Genomic DNA, 20,346 nt, shown 5'->3' with positions numbered 1-20,346 from the left:
CACTATGTTGTTAGGCCAAATTGCTAGAATTTTTATTACCTCACAGTGTTAGGTATGTAAAGTTCAACCTCCAAGTCTGCAGAACCCTGCCATGATGCACTCTGGTAGTCATGGCAAACTGAAGGTCATTATGAAACTGGCAGTCTCCTCTATCTCCCCATTATTACTACGCATTCTTTGTACCAACATTGACTACTCCCCGTGACAACCAAACTTGTTTCAATTCTGAGATATCCATGTTCATAATATCTCAGCGTGTGATCACACTCTCGCTGGAGTTAGAGCTGTGAATTTTAAAAACTATCCCTTATTCACTCAGTTGCTTAAGAGTTCCTTAAAAGCTCCATCTGCTTTGATTTGTTAGTTTCAACCAGCAAGCCCTTCCAAGCCTTTAATACAGAAAGGGGTCACATTTTCATAAATCCCTTCCTTCCTCACTAGAAACAGATTCGGATTTATGACCTCTTGAGCCCTGTTACTAAATACAATCAGATCATCAGGAGGATTAACCTCACTCAGTCTTTTGGAAGAGAAAGTGTGTGGACACTCCCAGGCAATACACCTATTGTGTTGGGGGTGATTTTGTATAATTTTTATGCTGTGGCATTCCTACAAGCAGCGAGGGATATGAAGGTCCATCCAGACAGAGCCCTGCTTGCCAGTCTTTTACAACTGAGTTGTAGCAGGTTCCCTAGAGGTTGCCTGATAATGACTACTGTGTCTCAACTGCCACTCATCTTATCACCACATAGCACATCTTGAGATTATTTTTAAAAACCACATAGGTTTGTATCATACTCTTGATACGAGTGGTTAAGCCACAATTCCCAAACCTCCTGACAAACAATGTTCCACCACTGCACTGCACGATGGTAGTTAAAGCATGCCCAGGGCATATGGTTACAGAGGACTGGCGGCACTCATCAGTCCCCATTTCAGGAAAACCGATATTGCCAAACTGGTAACGCGTATCCAGTAAATCAATAATGAGCTCCCCGAAGTGCCCGCATGCTACAGATGTGGCAAGTATTAGCAGGGGGGCTAGGTCAGAGAGAGGGAAATTGTAGCATACTTACCTAAGTTTCAAAACCTTATCCACATGAGCTGGTTAACACTGCTGCAGATTATATGAGAATTTCATGGAGTGTTTCCGTAAGTGTCACCCAACACTTTTAGATTTACTTTTCTAGTTACTGCTTGAAATTCAAATTTTACAAGATCTGGTATTCCTTTTCTTAAAGGAAATTACTAGGAAATCATGTCACTGGTAAATATGAACAGTACACTAAAGCATAATAAAATTACAAAAAATAATAATACACAAAGCATGTACAAAAACAGCACTTTATTTGAATAACAATTACAAAAATACATACACTCTCACAATATAATACACTTGCACTGTGAAACCAGGTACTCTGGCATGTTCAAAGCAAGTTTGTCTTGAAACTGCCATAAAAAACACTGCCTCAACTTCAAACAGCATAATTTTTTGTTCAATTTATAGACCAGCATTTACTATCAATCACAGACAAACTGCTTCCCAGGTAGAAAAGTTAGTATCACAGAATCTAATACACATTGTTTATTTTATAATGCACTTCTTACTTTTGATATACTATCTTTAGGTATTCAAATGCACACCGAGCTGCAGAAGATTTTGCCTTATTTTCAGATTTAGCGGATCCATAGCACACTATAGGGGGATCTTTACAGAGGTGGACCACACACTGGGCTAAAGCGTTGCTTGTACGATGCGGTAGAATTTCATATTTAACTTCAAAGTTCATTTTTGATGCGATTGACTGCACAAGCCATACATATTGTTTGTTACCTGTCGGTTTCAGAGAAAATTCTGGAAGTGGATAGCGTGAGCCTCTGTCAGACTCCTGCTGGAGCTGGTCTCTCTGGCAGTGCTCAAATCCTCCAAGATTCAAATTACTTCCCTGAAGATACGGTGCTTTATATTTGTTGGGTGTCCCATCCTGCAAACCTTTCTGATCCTCCTCCTTAACAACATTATATTGAAATGAATGTGCAATACCATAATCATATTCAGAGAGGGAATCATCATCTAGATGTAAATTTTTAAGCATTTTGATAGCTGCCTCTTCCCTTGCTTCATTCTGTGAATTACCATGCCCTGTTTCAACATAATCCAAGAATTCACAAACTGCAACAAAACCTTTTGGAGTTACTTTTCTTGAAACCAGAGAATATGATGGGGGCGGCAACTTATTGTGCTTGGATACTTCTTCCAGTTTGTTTACAGGACTGTCTGTCAGGGAGTGTGCACTTTGCTTTTTATTTTTCACAGAGTATGTGGAAGTTGAAGCAAGTGATCCTGCTTGTCTGTGACCTTTTGCAGTCATTGAAATGGAAAAATTATAAGGATCACTAAATGAAGGAAAAATCTCATCTGCAGCGTCATCACATGTGGAAACGGACATATTATCTGGGTCTGTAAGATAGCAACAAGTTCCGGACAGGATATCCATCACCTTTTTTGTCGCTTGAGCCTGCTGACAAGCCACATTTTCTTCGCCCTCAACTTCATCATCATTTTCATATTTGAAATGAGTATTTACTGGTGTATTTGAGCCACCAGTGCTGTCCTGGTAACGCCTCCAAGGCTCCATCGTAAGGCCAAAAGGATCTTTAATATCAGTATTCTGACACTGCAGATCTACTGCATGTTTATTATTCCTCCAACTTCTGCCCTGTAACAAAACATTTTATTTGTAGTACATAGTGCAGTTACTCCACTGTCTGATTTAAAATAATTTAAGTATAGTGGAACTTTTGTGCAACTGTTCATGAAATAAATACTTAAAATAACTGCAACAATCATCATCAGAGATGATAACTTTGACAGAATGTCTTTTTAAATGTGTTAGATTTACCCTCAATTTTAACAAGTATCTGTACGATATACATCTTTGCGTTCGAAACACTGCTGTTTTCTTTTTTTTTAATATAAATAAATATAAATGTGTTGTATTGCTTTATTATTATTATTATTATTTTGTTTATTATTAAAAATGAGTGTCATAAAAAGAGGTAGAAGTAGGTAACAGATTTGCTTGTGTTTACTTGGCTTCTTATCAGATTATACCTCCTTCAAAAGCAATAAGTGCTGGAGCTAAAACAGTTTCATTATTGTTCTACATGTTTCTTTCTTTCAGTTTTCATTCTGATATCATGCAAGACAGCTAGTACCATGCTGAAATTAAGTGATCCTTTATGCTGTAAACAAGAAAGACTTCTTTTTTACTGACAGTAAAATATTTCAGTGCAAAATATGTGTAGTTAGTGAACCAGAAAATACAACCAAATACAAAAACGCACTTTCGAAAGCCATTGGGAACAAGATTTCTTTGTTTCCAATGGCAGCTGCAACATTGAGTCGAAAAATCACAATTTGCGTTTGACTTGTGATGAAGCAATGAAAATCATTGAAGATGAATTTAAAAAAATCTGAATTTTAACTGACCAGTCACCTGAACCTACAGGTTGTTTTATTGTCAATGTCATTGGTAGACCATTAAATCCTTCAGAAAGTGAATCAAAAAGCACTCCTGCTTATTACAGTGTCTGGAGAAAAAAATCTTTGATGCTACTGTTGCACAGTTATTTGCAAATTCATTACAGTTGCTGTGGCTTGAAGAAATTCAAAACAACAATAGATTACTTTTCATCTTAGGCACTGCACCACATGCAAAATGGGGCTGCGAGAACTTCAACAGCACTATATCCAGATACTGTCTCACATGGCCTCCGAGTTTTTCATAGGGCTTCAAAAGAGAGAAGACTTGTTTCCGGATATCAACAAACTGATTTCCAATATTAAGGAGCTCATTGTGGAAGCCTCATTAAGTATTCAGGCATTTAAAGACATTGCAACAAATATACCTCAGCCCCCTCAGCCTGTTATAACTAGATGGGGGACATGGATTTCAGAAGTAGTTTACCATATTTCAAATTACCTGAGCATAACTAAGGCAGTCACCACTCTGGAGGATGAAGCATGTTCAAATGTAGCAGTAAAGAAATATTTTTAATATCTGGAAGTGAGAAATTACTTCACTTCCATGTGACAGAGTTTTTTTCTGTCATAAATGGTCTGCCAGCTTCAAGAAACAAGACATCATCCAATGAAGTCAGTGAAAATTGTGGATTATGCAGTGTAAATATTAGAGACTGTGCCAGGGAAATGGTGTCCTTTAGTTAGAGAAAAGTGTAGAACTATGTTTTCAAAAAATCCTGATCTTGATAACTAAGAACATTTCAAAAATTCAACGTGGTGACAAGTCTATTGCAGTAGAAATAGACGTTACAACAGTTCAGTGTTTCAGATTTGCTTCAATTATGTTGAGAGGTAAATTTCTCAGACGAAAAATTATTTGGTGGGAGACTCAACATTACTCCAGAAAATCTGAAAAATTATTTGGCTGTCAAGTACAACCAGTAAGCCGATGAGGCACTGTAATTTTTATTTTTCTGTCAAGTACAATTAGCATTTCGTTTGAAACTTCAACATTGCTTTAAAAATTTAATACAACTTGATGTCAACATAAATATGTTGATTGTATAATTGACTGAATAATGTTATCAAGTATATGAAAGGGCATAATGTAAGCTTTCACCTATTTCAGCTATTTATAGTGACTTTTGGCCTGCCTGTTTCAATGATTATAATGCTTGAACTTCCACACACTGGCCATTATGCTTCCAATTCCTTGAAAAAAATAGAGACTATTTCATTTATTAATTAAATATATGAATAATTCATGAAAGAAGTTAGCCAGTAAAATAAACAACTGAACCAAAAAAGTCATTGACAGGCATGCACACAAGACTGATGACTACGCTTTTGAACAGATGGACGTGGATGTGGGACACAGAGCTTGCAGCAATTGAGGCCAGCAGAATTACAAAGCACAGACCATCCACATCTGTGAAATTCAAAGAAGCTGGTGTTGAGGATGTTGGATCCAGATGGCATGGGCTAAGAAGCATCCACCCAGCACATCTTATTCTCCCAGCGGATGCAGGGCCAACTGTTAAAGCAGTCTTTTATACACCTGCTCTGCTGCAATTTCTGCGCAGTCTTTTTTATGTGGGCATGATCGCCAACTAGCTGTCCACCCTAATGAAGGGCCAATGCCAAACTGTGGCCAAGAACAGAATTGACCCACCAGTGCCATAACACACTGTTGAGTACAACAGCCTTGTTTTCAAAGGCTTCACAACTGGTACTTTATTCCGGATTCTACATAATATATCACCAAACTTAACATGTGTGTACGGCAAAAAACATTTCATTCAAGCACACATGAAACATATTTGTACATTGTGAAGCCTTAAGAAAAACTGTAATCTTTTCATCTGAAAAAAATTGTTTCTTCATTAGAAATGAATTTCTCTCTTTTGTGGCACTAGACACAAAATTACATGTAAGTACAGAATTATTCTGCAAAAAGTACATAATAAAACAGTTATGGGGAACCCGTGTAATTTTTTTTCTTTTCTTTTCTTTACTGTATGTAAAAATGTTTAGTTACAAGTATGTTTAAACCATAGATTTTTGATGGATGGATAACAATCTTTTAACAAGAGCTTGTGGAGAATATTAGCCACCTCATGTAGAAAATGTGCTTTGATGTGCTTCACAATTTCCATTGCTTTTACTGAAATATACTAACACAAAAGTGTTATCTTTGGTATACTAGCGTGGACCGTATTATGAGACCATTTTCTCAGATGAATTGCTATGGAAACCTAGATCCTAAAGGTAATTATATTAAAACTCGTGCATGTCCATGATATATTGTGTATTTTCATGCACCACAGCATGAGTTGCAATCTACATTTGGTCTTTACACAATTTTAACAGTAATTAAATTTCAATGTTGTAGGGAAGCAGCCTACTCACGCTGTAGTAAATTCACATCAGTTTCCATTGTGTGCCAGCCAGTCTGCTGTAACTAGCTCTGACGTCATAAATGTTGCGCAATACCTTAAAAATCAAGCAAATGACCTAAAACTTTTCTAGCATGTCAGACGTAATACTAAATTAATATGTGTTAAATATCAGTTCGATAACTTCAGCCATTTTCGAAATTTGGACGTTTTTCTAAAAAAATCATTGGCGCAACAGAAAAGAGCTAGAGACTTCAAAATTTATATTTAGATTCATCTTTCATAGTGATTTAATAAAAACAGTACTTTGGATTTCACAAATTAAGATTTTAGTGGAAATTCATGATTTTCTGGTTTTCATCTCAAAACTGAAGGAAGCAAGATAGCTTAAGTAGGCTAATAAATAAGGCTAGGATGTTTAGATTTAAATAGGTTGGAGGTCCGCTATGACTATGAAGATGTGAAAAGTTTCTTTTGAATACCTATAAAATTATAGCGATAGCGGATCTCAAAAGGGCCAGTTCAGAGCTCATCTACTGCTTGCAGTGTAATTAAATTAATTCTCTCGCCCAAAATATTTAACTTAGCCACGTCAAAAATTTTATTATCAATACTTACCTGCGTGCTGAATGCTCGTTTAAATTAAGAGCTTCATCGGCCATCAGCAAAAGAAGCTATAAATTATTATTTAACTTGAAGTGGTGCGTTACTAGCCCAGCGGCTAGTCGGGAGAGCCGATTTGATCAGGCGTTCCCTTAGCCGTCCGCACCACGGCTTTATATATAAGAACGCTGCGCGAGGAAGCAAGGCCCCAGTTCTCTCCAGATGCTGAATGACACGCCATCTGTGTCGGGAGTCGCGTCGCATCGGTATCACTGCTACAAACAGCCTCGGGTGCCGTATTAAGTTACTAGAGATACGCGGAACCATGAAAACATTTCAAGTGAAGTGTTAATTCTGGGATGATTTTCATTATCTAGCTTCAGTTCGCGTATTGTCGTATTTTCACGTGCCGTCGCGGGACAGACATTCTACCAAAAATTTAGCGTGGCGTTTGATGAAATATTTTCATCAAATTGTGGCGAGCATTCTTTTTAACATTTAATTCGGACATATATAGTTGCATCAGCGCATTAGACTCTGAACTGCTCTGTTAGTTAGGTTGTAGGGATACTTGTGTTTTTTATCAGTGAATTTCAGAATATACTCAACTATTTTGGAAAACCGTTTTTGATTAGAAATCCCGGACAATCTCCTAATTCCTCAGAGCTATAAGCTGCAGCTATAATGGTATTCTCAAATGAAGTGGGCACTAGGATCTCTAATTACTGGCTCCACGTTTTGTTAAATCACTTTCTGGGTGCTAAAAAGTAAATAGAGAGCCAGTGTTGAGAACGGCGAAAGACAGCATTAACAACATTCTAAAAGCCAGAAACTGATTCAACATGCACGCATTTATACAGCAATTTATTTTTACAAATTATTCGCCGCCCCACAATGTGTATCTACATGAATAAATGTATATTTGAGACTGTTTGGCAGTTATGATTGTCATGGATAACAATTTTGTAGGAAATCAGTGTTCGAGAGTTAATGGTACTGTACCATATATTGTGACTATCATATGGTTTTTGGGGATTGGCAGATGGGAAAAGTCAGTAAGGCAAGATGAGGTGTTTGTGGTTAGTGGCACCCCAAGGCAGAAATACCGGTAAGATGTCAATAAATTTGTTTGATGCGCTGTCTTGAGTGCTCTCCCTGGTGTCTGGGGGCAAGGGTTTAGGATAATAATACAAAAATGGTGATACTCCTAAATCTACATGAAACTTTTCTTTCGCACTATAATTACCATATTCTTAATACACGATGGATAAGTTGGTGTTACTCTTGTGAGTCACACTTAGACCATTTGTGGCTATCACATTCTTTAATAGCAAAGCAAATTTATCCTAAGCCCTTACATCTGTGTTGAAATCAGCACATATAACCATTACCTTATACAGTCTTTCTGTTTTTCATTTACGTAAAAATGTTTCAAATTTAGCTAGGAATGCAGAGCTAATATGGTACCCTAGGATGTGTTTTATGATGATTACTAACATGTTATATTCTAAATTCAATGCACCAACTTTCAAATGTGCGTTCTTCATTTGAATGGCTAAAATTCTGCCTGACATCACTGTTTATTGTGGAATACAGGATGAAAAGTTGGTAGCCAGTTTGTAACCTGTAAGTTTACTGAGAAGGTAAATATCTTCCATTTCAAGCCAATGTTCATTTAGTCATATTAACTTTACTGATTTTTTCATACTTTCTAATAGAATTTGCTTACGACAAAGTCTGCTGATCACTTCCTCAGACAGACCTCTGTTGTTCAAACATAATGAAATTACTACTGAGAAATTTATCAGGTACAGCATTTTTAAAACTAGTTTGATCACAAGGTAAAGGAACTTTAACTATATATTGGATCGGTAATATTCAACAAAATCTGGTTGTAATTTCTCTCTTTCACTAGTTTCCCCTGTTTATACTTGGTAACAGTCTCTTCCCAGCGGAGTGATTTAAGTGTTGTCCACACATTTGGAACTAGCTTTTCCATAATTATTGACATAAATAAGTCTTATAGTCTTATTTAAAATAGTTGGCACTTGACATTTAATGTCCAAAGTTGCAGTATTGGCACCTCAAGTACTGTTTACAGGCAGCCACCACAGCACATTGCTGTCAACGGCCTTAGAAAATCTCTGTAAAGCCTGTATCTCCCACAAAAAATCAAGTAAAAGATCTCAAATACATGTAATATAGATACCTATTGCATCTCTCTCTCAGCAAGTCAGAAATTTTTTCTTAATTTAAATTAGTGCAAGGACTACTTCAATTTTTTTTTTTTTAAACAGACTGAATTTTTCCTTTCATAAACAGCCTCAAACTTATCACATCATATGTCACAAACTACTGACTACTCAGCAATAATTTTTTTCTTCTTACCAAAATATCTGGCTCGGCAATGAATATTTTAAATTATCATACAGAGTTTTGTATCTGAAAGCGGTGATTTTATGCAATTGTGTCAATATTTAACTTGTAAAAGCTAAGTTGAATGTCTTATGCAAAGGAAAGTTGCTACGCATCATGGAGTGAAGATTGCTCTCAGTAGCATCTCTAAACCCATCAAGAATTTTTTCTTCATTTTAATTAGGGGATTGTGACAAAGCAAGCTTGGATCTTTTTACTTCCTCTCTTGTTTTGCCATCTGCCTCCTTAAATTCATTTTATTTTCATTTTTGCCTAATTACCAACATAAATAAGTATAATCTGCATTTCCATAAGAGAGAAAGGTTGGCCCTCAGTCTTTTAAGGAAAATATCACCATGTCTTAATTTTGTGCTTAGTTTTAAGTATGTAATTAATTTCATAATTTATTTTGACTATTCCAGTTAATACCTTTATTGTAGGGTGAAATCAGAAATTGTTTCGTGACTTAGATTTTATTGATGACTTATAAACAAATAAACATTTGGAAGAAGAACTACTACGGTTCTTCAAGTATTTATTTGGCTCTGTTCGAAAACATTAGCAAAGCCAGCCCTTAATTAATTCCAAAATAATTACCAGGTTTGTTAAAAGTGTTGTTTGTATAACTCTCTCTCTTAATTTCATTATTTAAACAAATACTTTGGCCTAGCCTTTGTGGTAGAAGAAACTATTAAACAGGAGGAATTTTTCGATGTATTCAGTTAATTGAACGAGTTACGTTTTAATTGTCCGCAGCTCGTGGTCTTGCGGTAGCGTTCTCGCTTCCCGCGCACAGGGTCCCGGGTTCGATTCCTGGTGGAGTCAGGAATTTTCTCTGCCTCGAGATGATTTGGTGTCATTATCATCATCGTCGTTCATCCCCATTACGGTCGGAGGAAGGCAATGGCAAACCACCTCTGCTAAGACCTTGTCTAGTACAGCGGTGCGGGTCTCCCGCATCGTCCCCTACGCTCTATCAAGGAGTATGGGACATCATCATCATCATCATCATCATCATCATCATGTTTTAATTGTAATTTCTGTAACTTAAACATCGAAAAATGCATAGTTTCAGTTCCTCTTATTGTGAGGATATATGAAAGATGGATTTTTGGTCCCTACTGTGTCAGTCCATGGATGATTTTCAGAGGGGAATTATGTACTGTTTCAAGTAACAACAGTGCATCACCTTAACAGTAGAATTAGTTTAACACAAATAGGCTGTGTGATAAAACAATGACAGTGTCTGTTTAGATTATTTTAGAAAGATTCACACGTACTGTATCCGCATTATTCTGCAAGAACTGTGAACTGTGTGGTTAGGTTTTTACTGCTCATAGATGTTCAATGACAAACTATACTGATGTTTGCCTGCAACCTATTAATGAGGCTTATCAACATTCACCAATAGTGAACTGGCCATATAACTGTAATATTGGGGGCTGTGAACAGTGAAAGTAAAGAACTGTGAAATGCAACTGTTCAACTGTTGGCTACATCATTTACAGTAGTCAGTGTTGAACTTTGAACCCCCATTTTTCAGGCAGTATAACAATGCACTATGTCGACACCAAGGACTATTAATGAAGAAATGAAGCAGGCGAACATCACAGGCGTTACACTGGGTATAGAAATAGGAGGAAATTTTGTATCCGGAAAAGTTTCCTTCTTATCACATGTCTTGAAAACTATTACACACATGAAATAATATCTTGGTGTCTACACAAAATGAAATACACTGAAGAGCCAAAGAAACTGGTACACCTGCATAACATCTAGTAGGGCTCCCGCAAGCATGCAGAAGTGCCACAACACGATGTGGCGTGGACTCAACTAATGTCTGAAGTAGTGCTGGAGGGAAGTGACACCATGAGTCCTGTAGGGCTGTCCATAAATCCGTAAGAGTACGAGGGGGTGCAGATCTCTCCTGAATGGCGTGTTGCTAGGCATCCCAGATAAGCTCAATAAAGTTCATGTCTGGGGAGTTTGGCGGCCAGTGAAAGTGTTTAAATGCAGAAGAGTGTTCCTGGAGCCACTCTGTAGCAATTCTGAACATGTTGGGTGTCACATTGTCCTGCTGGAATTGCCCAAGTCCATCAGAATGCACAATGGGCATGAACTGGTGCAGGCATAAGACAGGATGCTTACGTACATGGTATCTGTCAGTCGTATCTACATACATCAGGGGTCCCATATCAATCCAAATGCACGCACCCCTCATCATTCAGAGCCTCCACCAGCTCAAACAGTCCCCTGCTGGTGTGCAGGGTCCATCGATTCATGAAGTTGTCTCTATACCTGTACAGTCCATCTGCTCAATACGTTTGAAACGAGTCTTGTCTGAACAGGCAATATGTTTCCAGTCATCTACAGTCCAATTTTAGTGTTGAGGGCCCAAGTGAGGCGTAAAGCTTTGTGTCGTGCAGTCATCAAGAGTACACAAATGTGCCTCCTGTTTCGAAAGCTCATATCGATGATGTTTCATTGAATGGTTCACAAGCCGACACTTTTTGAGGCCCCAGCATTGAAATCTGCAGCTATTTGCGGAAGGGTTGCACTTCTATCATGTTGACTGATTCTCCTCAATCATTGTTGGTCCTGTTCTTGCAGGATCTTTTGCTGGACGCAGCGATGTCAGAGTGTTAATGTTTTACCGGATTCCTGACATTCACGGTACACTCTTGAAATGTTCATACGGGAAATTCCCCTCTTCACTGCTACCTTGGAGGTGCCGTGGCCCATCGCTCATGTGCCAACTCCCTTAAATCTTGATAACACACCATTGCAGCAGCAGTAACCAATCTAACAACTGAGCCAGACACTTGTTGTCTTATATCGGCATTGGCGACCACAGCACCATATTCACCTGTTTACATATATCTGTATTTGAATAAGCATGCCTACGCCAGTTTCTTTGGTGCTTCAGTGTATAATTAAAATGCAATCTAACTTACCATAAGGAAATGATGGGAGTTCATTGAACTGAATAAATGATCGAAATAAATTCACTAACTCAAGATTTTACGGAAGTAAGAGGTTCATTGAAGTACCTTATACACTAATCTGACAATGGGAAGACACCATGTAATTCAGAATCAGGATCAGTGGAACTATGTGTGTCGATGATTGTAATGACAGACATTATCTTGTCTGGATTTTCCATTGTTACGTATTATCAAGTCTTTAACACATTGTTGTAACAACCTTTATTATAACATACTTCCTGTGTCACTCATTTCACCTGATTCACTGCCTTTTGTCAGCTTTCTTGTGTCCCTTTTTCAATTGCCTCCTTCAAAAGGAGTTCTGCTTCAGTAAATGAATTTTGTTTATTTATTTTCTGTAGCAATATAATGTTTAACCTGAGTCCAAATCAGTTCTATTGTAATCAAATGGCAATGGTAGGGAGACAATCTGAGCATTTTATGTCTACATTTTGTTGCTATTTCACCCATAATGTCAACAGGGTTCTATGACTTTTACTGTGACAAGTTCTAACAATTCTGCTCTTGTAAATTGCTATCAAGCAGTATCTTATGTTTCTCTAGCCAGCAAACAATGTCTTTGTGGGCATCTAGTCTTGTACAACAGAATGATGTGGAGCATTATCTACATTAATTATGGGAGGATTTAGGTTTTGAAGCACATAATCTTCAAACCTTTTCACAGAAGCATTATTTTTTATCTATTCGTGGTAGTTGCATGTCTTGTTTGAACATAATACCAGCAGACAATAAGTTATGAAATCTTTTGAATTTTCAGCATGTGCTAAAATTATTCTTTTTCCTCTGTCAATCAGAGCTACCATACAACTGTTGATGGTATCATCTGTCCTCTCTTTTTTAACTGTGTCTTGCATTCCAGACAATATCACCAAACTTTATTCCTCCAATTTCCCTAAGAAAGCAGCATCACCAGGCTGCACTATCTTTGTGTTCCAGTAATAACTTGCAGCCAGAAATAGACTTATAACAGAAGCCTAACTTTGTCGTGACTCGTATCAAGGACAATTTATATCCTGAAACGGATGTTGCTAGAAAGGTAGCATGTAGGTTTTTGAGTGTCAGATGCTCCATCCTTGAACATCACATGTATATTTGACAATGCATCGCATCTTCCTGGAAAGACTATTTTGGTGACTCTCTTCTCGAGGTACCTCTTCTTCCCATGTGACACTAATTTAAATGACTCACCTGATTCTTCATTCGTGCATTTCTCCTTGCCGACTCTTGTCACTGATCATTCACTGTTTTATAGGGCAGCTGCAGTTCACTCCACCACTTCATCTAACAGAACAAGAGGTGCTTCTTTAACACCCCCCCCCCCCCCCCCTCTCAAAGTATTGCCTCAAACAATACATGAATTCACACAACTGACTGCCTATAATAATGTCATGTCCAGTACTTTCTAAAAGCCTCTTAGGAGTATGCAGCCTCCATTTGCCCCTATTTTGATTACTTTCATTAAACATCATAAGGCAACAAAGTCACCAAATCTCTCACTAAAATGGCTCAATGACGACTGGCTGGCACAATGTTTTAGGCAGCAAAGTGCAGTGGAAGTTGCAATGCAGTAGCTGACAGGGCTACACACTGATTGGTGTAGAGGTGGCGGGTGCTGTGCAACCTGCTACCTGTCAAGTTACAACCAGTTTAAATAAGACAATAAGTTTGTGCACTCCAAACAGAAATGTTTTAACTTTGATTTGTTAATCTAATTCACTATTCACACAGGACTGACCTCCAAATCAACACAGCCACTTTCAGTAGAATTGGCACATTCTTTTTCTATACTATTGATCACATTTCCAAACTGCATCCCACGCTTAACAACAATGGACACACTTTTCTCCTCTTTAGCAGATTTCGACACAAAGCTGTCTCCGAATATTTTCACTTTGTATATTTTGTGTTAGTTTTGAGAATTCATTTTTACATGTTATTTTTAACATGGTAGTGCTATCTTCTTCAATGTCAAACACAAACTTCTTACTGTTTACATTTTGGGTATGTACTAGCACTGATCTTCCATCTACAAAGAGCATTCAAAAAGTTTTGCACAGTCGTCTCTAACTTTTTATTTTTTGTAGGAGGAGAATGAAATTTTTTTTATGAACATACTTTGCATATTTAGCTATAAGTTGACGTATAAAAGTATTTTCTTTTATTTACAGGTGAACCATAATGGGCCGTGAAGTAGATGTCACATTGCAACAATGGTCGGTGATGGAGTTCCTCTTCAAGACCGGCAATGACTCTGCCACATTGATTCACAGGAAGTTGCTCCCTGTTTACGGGAAGGACACAGTGGATCGCAGCAGTATCGAGCGGTGGTTGCAGAGGTTTAAAGAAGGTGATTTCTCTCTACTGGACAAAGTCATTTTCATTGACTTTTTAGAAGCTGGCTCCACAATTAACCGGGACCGTTAATGTTTGTCATTGGACACGTCGGTGCCATCAAGACCCACAGTCCACAGCTTCAGGATCAGCTCATCAGACTACACCATGACAATTTCAAACCCCATACAGCCCTTATGACGCAGGAGAAAATGGGAAAATTGGTTGGAAAATAGTTCCTCATCCTCCCTCCAGTCCGGACTTGGCTCCATCTGATTTTTACCTCTTTGGTCATCTGAAGTCCCACCTGTGTGGTAAAACATTTCATAGTGAGCAAGACCTTATTTCCTGTGTCAAGCGATGGTGTAAAAGTAAATCCCCAAAATTTTACCAAACCGCATTTACATCATGAAAAGACGTGTCACAGCTGATGGAGGCAACATTGAATACGCTCAAGGTGTAGCTAAATGTTCCAAGTATGATCACAAAAAATTTCATTCTCCTCCTGCAAAAAAATAAAAATCAGAAACAACTGTGCAAAACGTTTTGAATGCCCTTTGTACAATACTTACACTTTTTTCTAAATTGATGTTTCCTATTTTTCCAGCTGGAGCTTCTTGTTTGGTTACATGTGAGCTAAATATTATGAAACACTTACCCATTAAATTTTTGAAGTATTTCTTTCTCCTAGAAGTTTTACAACATTTGCACTGGATTCCTTTCTTGACTTTTTCGTAATATAATTTACCATTATTACTAATCTAATCCATGCCATCTCGTAGATTGACTGTGTCTTTACAGACATAACAAATGCAATTGAGACTACATCAACCAATACATAGCATAATCCAAAAGTCACATTCCAAGGGAGTGGCTCTTATGGAAACAGTGTGTTGGCTTGCACACTCAAGTCAAGCGAGGGCAGCATAGTTTAGCATTTCTTCAAAATTTGGTCATTTCTCAAACGTATCACCCACAATGTTTCTTGAAACCAAGGACAAATTCTGTAAAAAGCTTCAACAGTATTTCATAATCACAAACACTACTTGAGCAGCAGAAAGTGATCTTTTAATACATTCTTTTTTTATATAAATCAATGAATTTTTTGTGTTCCTGTTTGAGTTTCATTAGCCTTTGAACTCTGAGTGATCCCTTGAAACGTGGGAATACTTCTCTTTAACTTATATTGAGTGTAGCTCTAAAAATATTAACAAGGAGAGGTCCCCAGCGATGCGATCGACTTTCTGAAATTATCTATATGGTGATGTAGGTTAAGATCCCAGTTATCGCACACTGCAGCCATTCATCCTGATGGGCCCTCATCTGCGAATAATTGAGGAAAAAAAATTCAAAATTTTGTGCGACTCAATAGCATTAAAAAAGTTGCTTTAGAAAGTATGGTTGTGTGGTATAATGAACAGAACAACAGCATCACATGCAGGATGTTACGTGTTGGTATCTTGTCAGGTGCACTGACTTTTTTTAAATTTTTAAATCTTTATCAAAATTACTCTGAGAATTATTTTTATTCAATTAATTAGTTTCAATGCATTTTTTATTTCTATTTCTTTGTCAACATTTTAATCATTGTATGAACTTTTTCAATGTTTCATTTTTCCTTCACATTTTTTTCCAACTGGAATTTTTGTTAATATGAATTTAATTATATTTATATGTTAAAATATTCAATTATTTGAAAATTCTGATCTATCAGTTAAAAAACAAAAGATGAAATAATCTATTTATATCTGTGCAGTGGTGTGAAAAATTTATTTTTATTACCAAATGTGCAATTTTTTCCATGGTAATCATCATACAATTATTTAAAATATAACAAATATCTACTGCACTATGGGCAAAAATAATTCAGATGAAAATGTAAATGAAAGATTGCTTTATAATTAAAACGAAACTCAAGTAAAATGAGAAATAGATATAATGAATACAATAATGTGGATGAAAATCGGGGTGATAAAACAAAAGAAATTAAATCTAAATTAATACATAATATTAATGAAAAACACATGACTAAAGATTTCAAGCAGATAAAGAATTGTAGGGAGAAAAATGAGAGCAAATCAAGTTAATATTATTATTAAAATTATATGACAAGGAATGGCATTAAAAATTACATTTAAGTTAGGGTGTCCATTTCATTTTCATTGAAAAAGGGGACATATAAATTAGAGAAAAACCTGGGATATTTGTTTGAAATTGTATCATAAAAGTCAGTACATGATACACCATTAAAGTGTGTTTTGACAATGAGCTAGGCCCTCACTCTTTCAATGTTAATTCTGTTTTTTTCATCTGACCACAAAGATTTCACTAACGAAAACACACGTTCCACAGTAGCATTTGACCCAGGAATTGCCAGACAAAACTCCACCAAATCAATCATATTATTCATGTTAATGTTTTTACTTTTGAAATAAGCAAATATTTTACACCATGTTGCACTAACACTTTCTTTCTCCTTTCATCAATTAAATTCAATATTTCTTCTGTTACCCAAGGATTTTTACTAGCCCTCGTCTTTTTACCTATTTGATCCTCTGCTGCCTTCACTACTTCATCCCTCAGAGCTACCCATTCTCCTTCTACTGTACTTCTTTCCCCCACTGCTGTCAGTTGTTCCCTTACGCTCTCCCTGAAACTCTGTACAACTTCTGGTTCTTTCAGTTTATCCAGGTCCCATCTCCCACCTTTTTGCAGTATCTTCAATTTTAATCTGCAGTTCATAACCAATAGATTGTCGTCAGAGTCCACATCTGCCCCTGGAAATGTCTTACAATTTAAAACCTGGTTCCTAAATCTCTGTCTTACCATTATATAGTCTATCTGATACTTTTTAGTATCACCACAATACTTTTAACAAAAACGCAGCAGTCCTGAATATCCTTCCACTGTACTCCTTTTCAGTATTAATCCAGTCAAACGCTTTAAAAGATTTGTGAAATGGTAAACATCATTCTTTAATATACTCAATGCAAGAGTCACAGAAGATGTCAGCATAAATATGAAATTGTTCTACAGTAATTTCACCCTCTTCTTCCAGCTTTCTTAGAGTCTCTTGTACAAAGGATGTGAGAAATCTTTCAGATTTTCTACATTATAATTTGCCCAATAATTTGTTTATTTCTTGATAAACTTCCACTATTGTGATTTCTTGTTTCTCAATACATTTAATTTTTGTGGAGAAATGTTTTGGCTGGCTCACAAGAAAATGTAGAAGAACAATAGACACAGGGTTATCAAAGAATCTGCAGGATAACACGACACTTATAAAGGTAAATGAAATATCATTTCAAAGCAGGAAATATCTCTACAATTCTTTCCAATGCTGGTAGCAGAGATAACCACCTTGTCTTTCTGTGCCCAAGTACAGTTTTGTATTCCGTTTCAGTTAACTTACAGAATGACTTCAGAGATTCAACCCTTACTGTGTATACGTGGAAATGCTGGTAGATTTTGTTTATAATTAATTGTGCATCACATGTGCTGGACAGCCAACACCTACTATATTTCACCGTGTTCTGTTGCATTCACAATGTCAGACCTTCCACCGTGAACAATATTTGATCTGCACAACGTACATTCTACAGTTTCTCCACTACCAGTGATAAAAGGAAACTCACTTTTTATATTGCTGTTAAAATTACACTTTCGTGTTGGCATAATGGAACAGTGATTGCACAGTGCAAAACAGTAACAGTGTGGTGACGAAAGCCAAAGAGCAAGTATCAGTGGTGTAGAGTATCTCTGGACCGAAAAGACGGATTAAGTGGATCGATTTAGAAGAGAAGAATCTTTGTTGTTATTCGTAACCTATAGTGCGTTTAAAATTACTTGCTATTTTTGACAGTTCGGTACATGTTTGGGGTATGCTGAAAGTCATCACATGCTTCCTAGCGTAAATAATTGCGCAGTTAATAGTAAGTCAAACAACCAGTAGCGTAAAATACTCTAGCCAAGTGGAATTATAAAAAAACGGGACATTTGAGCATCCTCAAAAACAACTTTCGGGACAGTAGGACATTTTGGTAAAAAACGGGACTGTCCGAGAAAAATGGGATGAATGGACACCCTAATTTAAGTCAATTAATCGAATAAAAATTCTGATAAAAGTAATTTCATTAAAGATTTGAAAATTAAAAAATACTTCTACTACTGCCAAGATTTGAGCCCACAACCTCCTCCATGTCAAGCTGTTATCCTATCCATCACACCACACAACCATACTAAGTGATGCAACTTTTTTAAGAGTATTGAGTGACACACACAATTCTGATTTTTTTTCATCAATTATTCACGTATGAGGACCCATCACGGTGAATGGCTGCAGTGTGCGATACCTGGGATCTTAACCTACCTTACTGTATAGATAAGTTTCAAGAAGTCTATCATGACATGCTTACAAATCTATAAAATCCAGACAAATCTGAAGACTATTTAGTGATACCCAATTATTATGTCATCAGCTATTCCAAATCTTATTCATCTGTTTTTCTTTGTCAAGAATATGCTTTCATTTTTATGAGTCACTCACTCTTACATTCCTCCCCATGGCCACTGGCTTGTCAAAGGCACCTTCCGTGAAGGGCAGGGGGGCTTGTTTTTCTGAGGGAGCTGGGGGCTACGCTGGCAGTAGGTAGCGACTGGCAGAGTCACTGAAGCCAGACTGGCTCCAGCAGTGGAGCCAGACAATGTGTCCCATACCACAGAGTAGGAGGATGCTCTATCTGTCATCAACTGCCCCTCACCCTAGAGGAGCTAGCCCAGAGATTTTGTTCACAGACTTCAACCTCTATATATGATGTGGCAAAATAAAATAAACTTTCTTTTGAAACATCCTGCATATGTACATTAGTGCAGTGTCTGTACAGTACAGATACTGCTAACGATTGATAGCTATAATAAATCACGAAATGTATTTGCGAACTGTGAATACAGTACCACAACAGGCTATACAATTTACTGGAAACATTGAAAACTTGTGCTGGACTGGGGCTCGAACATGGATTTTCTGCTTGGCATGAGCCTTAACCACTACAGTTATCCGAGCATGCTTCCAGGATCAACCCAAATTTCCTTACATCCCAGTGTCTGCCTCCCACAGTGCTAGTATCATTATGTGATCCATGTACAAGGCAGATTTATTTATTTCTTGTCAGACCAAACCCAGGGTTGGACCTTTGATTACCAGTGTTGAGTGATACCGATTTTTGTTTTATTATTATTTTGTATTTAATACTGCAAATAAATGCTCATACAATGTGGTTGGTTGATTTGTGGGATTAAAGGGACCCGACTGCGACGGTCATCGGTCCCTATCGCCAAATACTAAAAACACCCACAGAGAATAAAAACGATTAACAGAACAGATCACAGATGACACAGAACAAAAGAAACTTAGACAAAGACCAGACAAAACGAACTAAAATCATACAGAGTGTGACGGTGGTTGGCCGACCATAGAAATAAAAAAGGAAAAGCCAACCACTTAGAAACACATTAAAAATCAGTTTAAAATCTTAGGCCAAAGGCCACAATCAACACAAAACAATAAAATAAAACAGAAACACTCAGATTAAATGATAAAAACCCCCTGCCCGAATAAAACGTAATACGAAATCAGCCATAGCAGAGTCTTCTGTTAAAAAGGGCAGGGAGCGTGTCAGGCAGTGCGAACGACTGCCTGAGCACAGCTAAAAGTGGACAGTCCAATAAAATGTGGACCACTGTCAAAACGGAGCTGCAGCGACATAAAGGTGGGTCCCCACGTCGCAATAGGTGGCCGTGCGTCATCCACGTGTGCCCAATGCGCAACCGGCAGAGGACAACAGACTCCTTGCGAGAGACCCGCAAGGAGGAGCTCCACACACCGGTAGCCTCCTTGATGGCCCGAAGTTTGTTTCGTGAAGGCAGGGCGCGCCATTCAGTGTCCCAAAGGTCCAAAATTTTGCTGCGTAGAAACGCTCGCAAATCTGTCTCCGGGAGGCCAATGTCCAGAGATGGTGTACTGGTCGCCTCTTTCGCCAGGCGGTCAACATTCTCATTGCCGGGTATC

General features: G+C 37.5%; 1 protein-coding gene across 3 annotated transcripts in view; it reads right to left on the bottom strand.

Moving 5' to 3' along the window:
- Positions 1-1,328: 1,328 nt before the first annotated feature.
- Positions 1,329-20,346, bottom strand: part of LOC126419075 (RISC-loading complex subunit tarbp2-like) — a 101,212-nt gene continuing 82,194 nt past the window's right edge. For all 3 annotated transcript variants that reach the window (XM_050086162.1, XM_050086160.1, XM_050086161.1), the window contains exon 3: positions 1,329-2,720. In XM_050086162.1, coding sequence (XP_049942119.1) covers positions 1,605-2,720 — 1,116 coding nt within the window. In that variant the 3' untranslated portion in view covers positions 1,329-1,604. The remainder of the gene's footprint in view (positions 2,721-20,346) is intronic.

This window comes from Schistocerca serialis, chromosome 9, assembly GCF_023864345.2.
Source record: "Schistocerca serialis cubense isolate TAMUIC-IGC-003099 chromosome 9, iqSchSeri2.2, whole genome shotgun sequence".
Taxonomy (NCBI): domain Eukaryota; kingdom Metazoa; phylum Arthropoda; class Insecta; order Orthoptera; family Acrididae; genus Schistocerca; species Schistocerca serialis.
The sequence above is the reverse complement of the archived record's forward strand: the minus strand, read 5'-3'. Positions and strand labels throughout refer to the sequence as shown.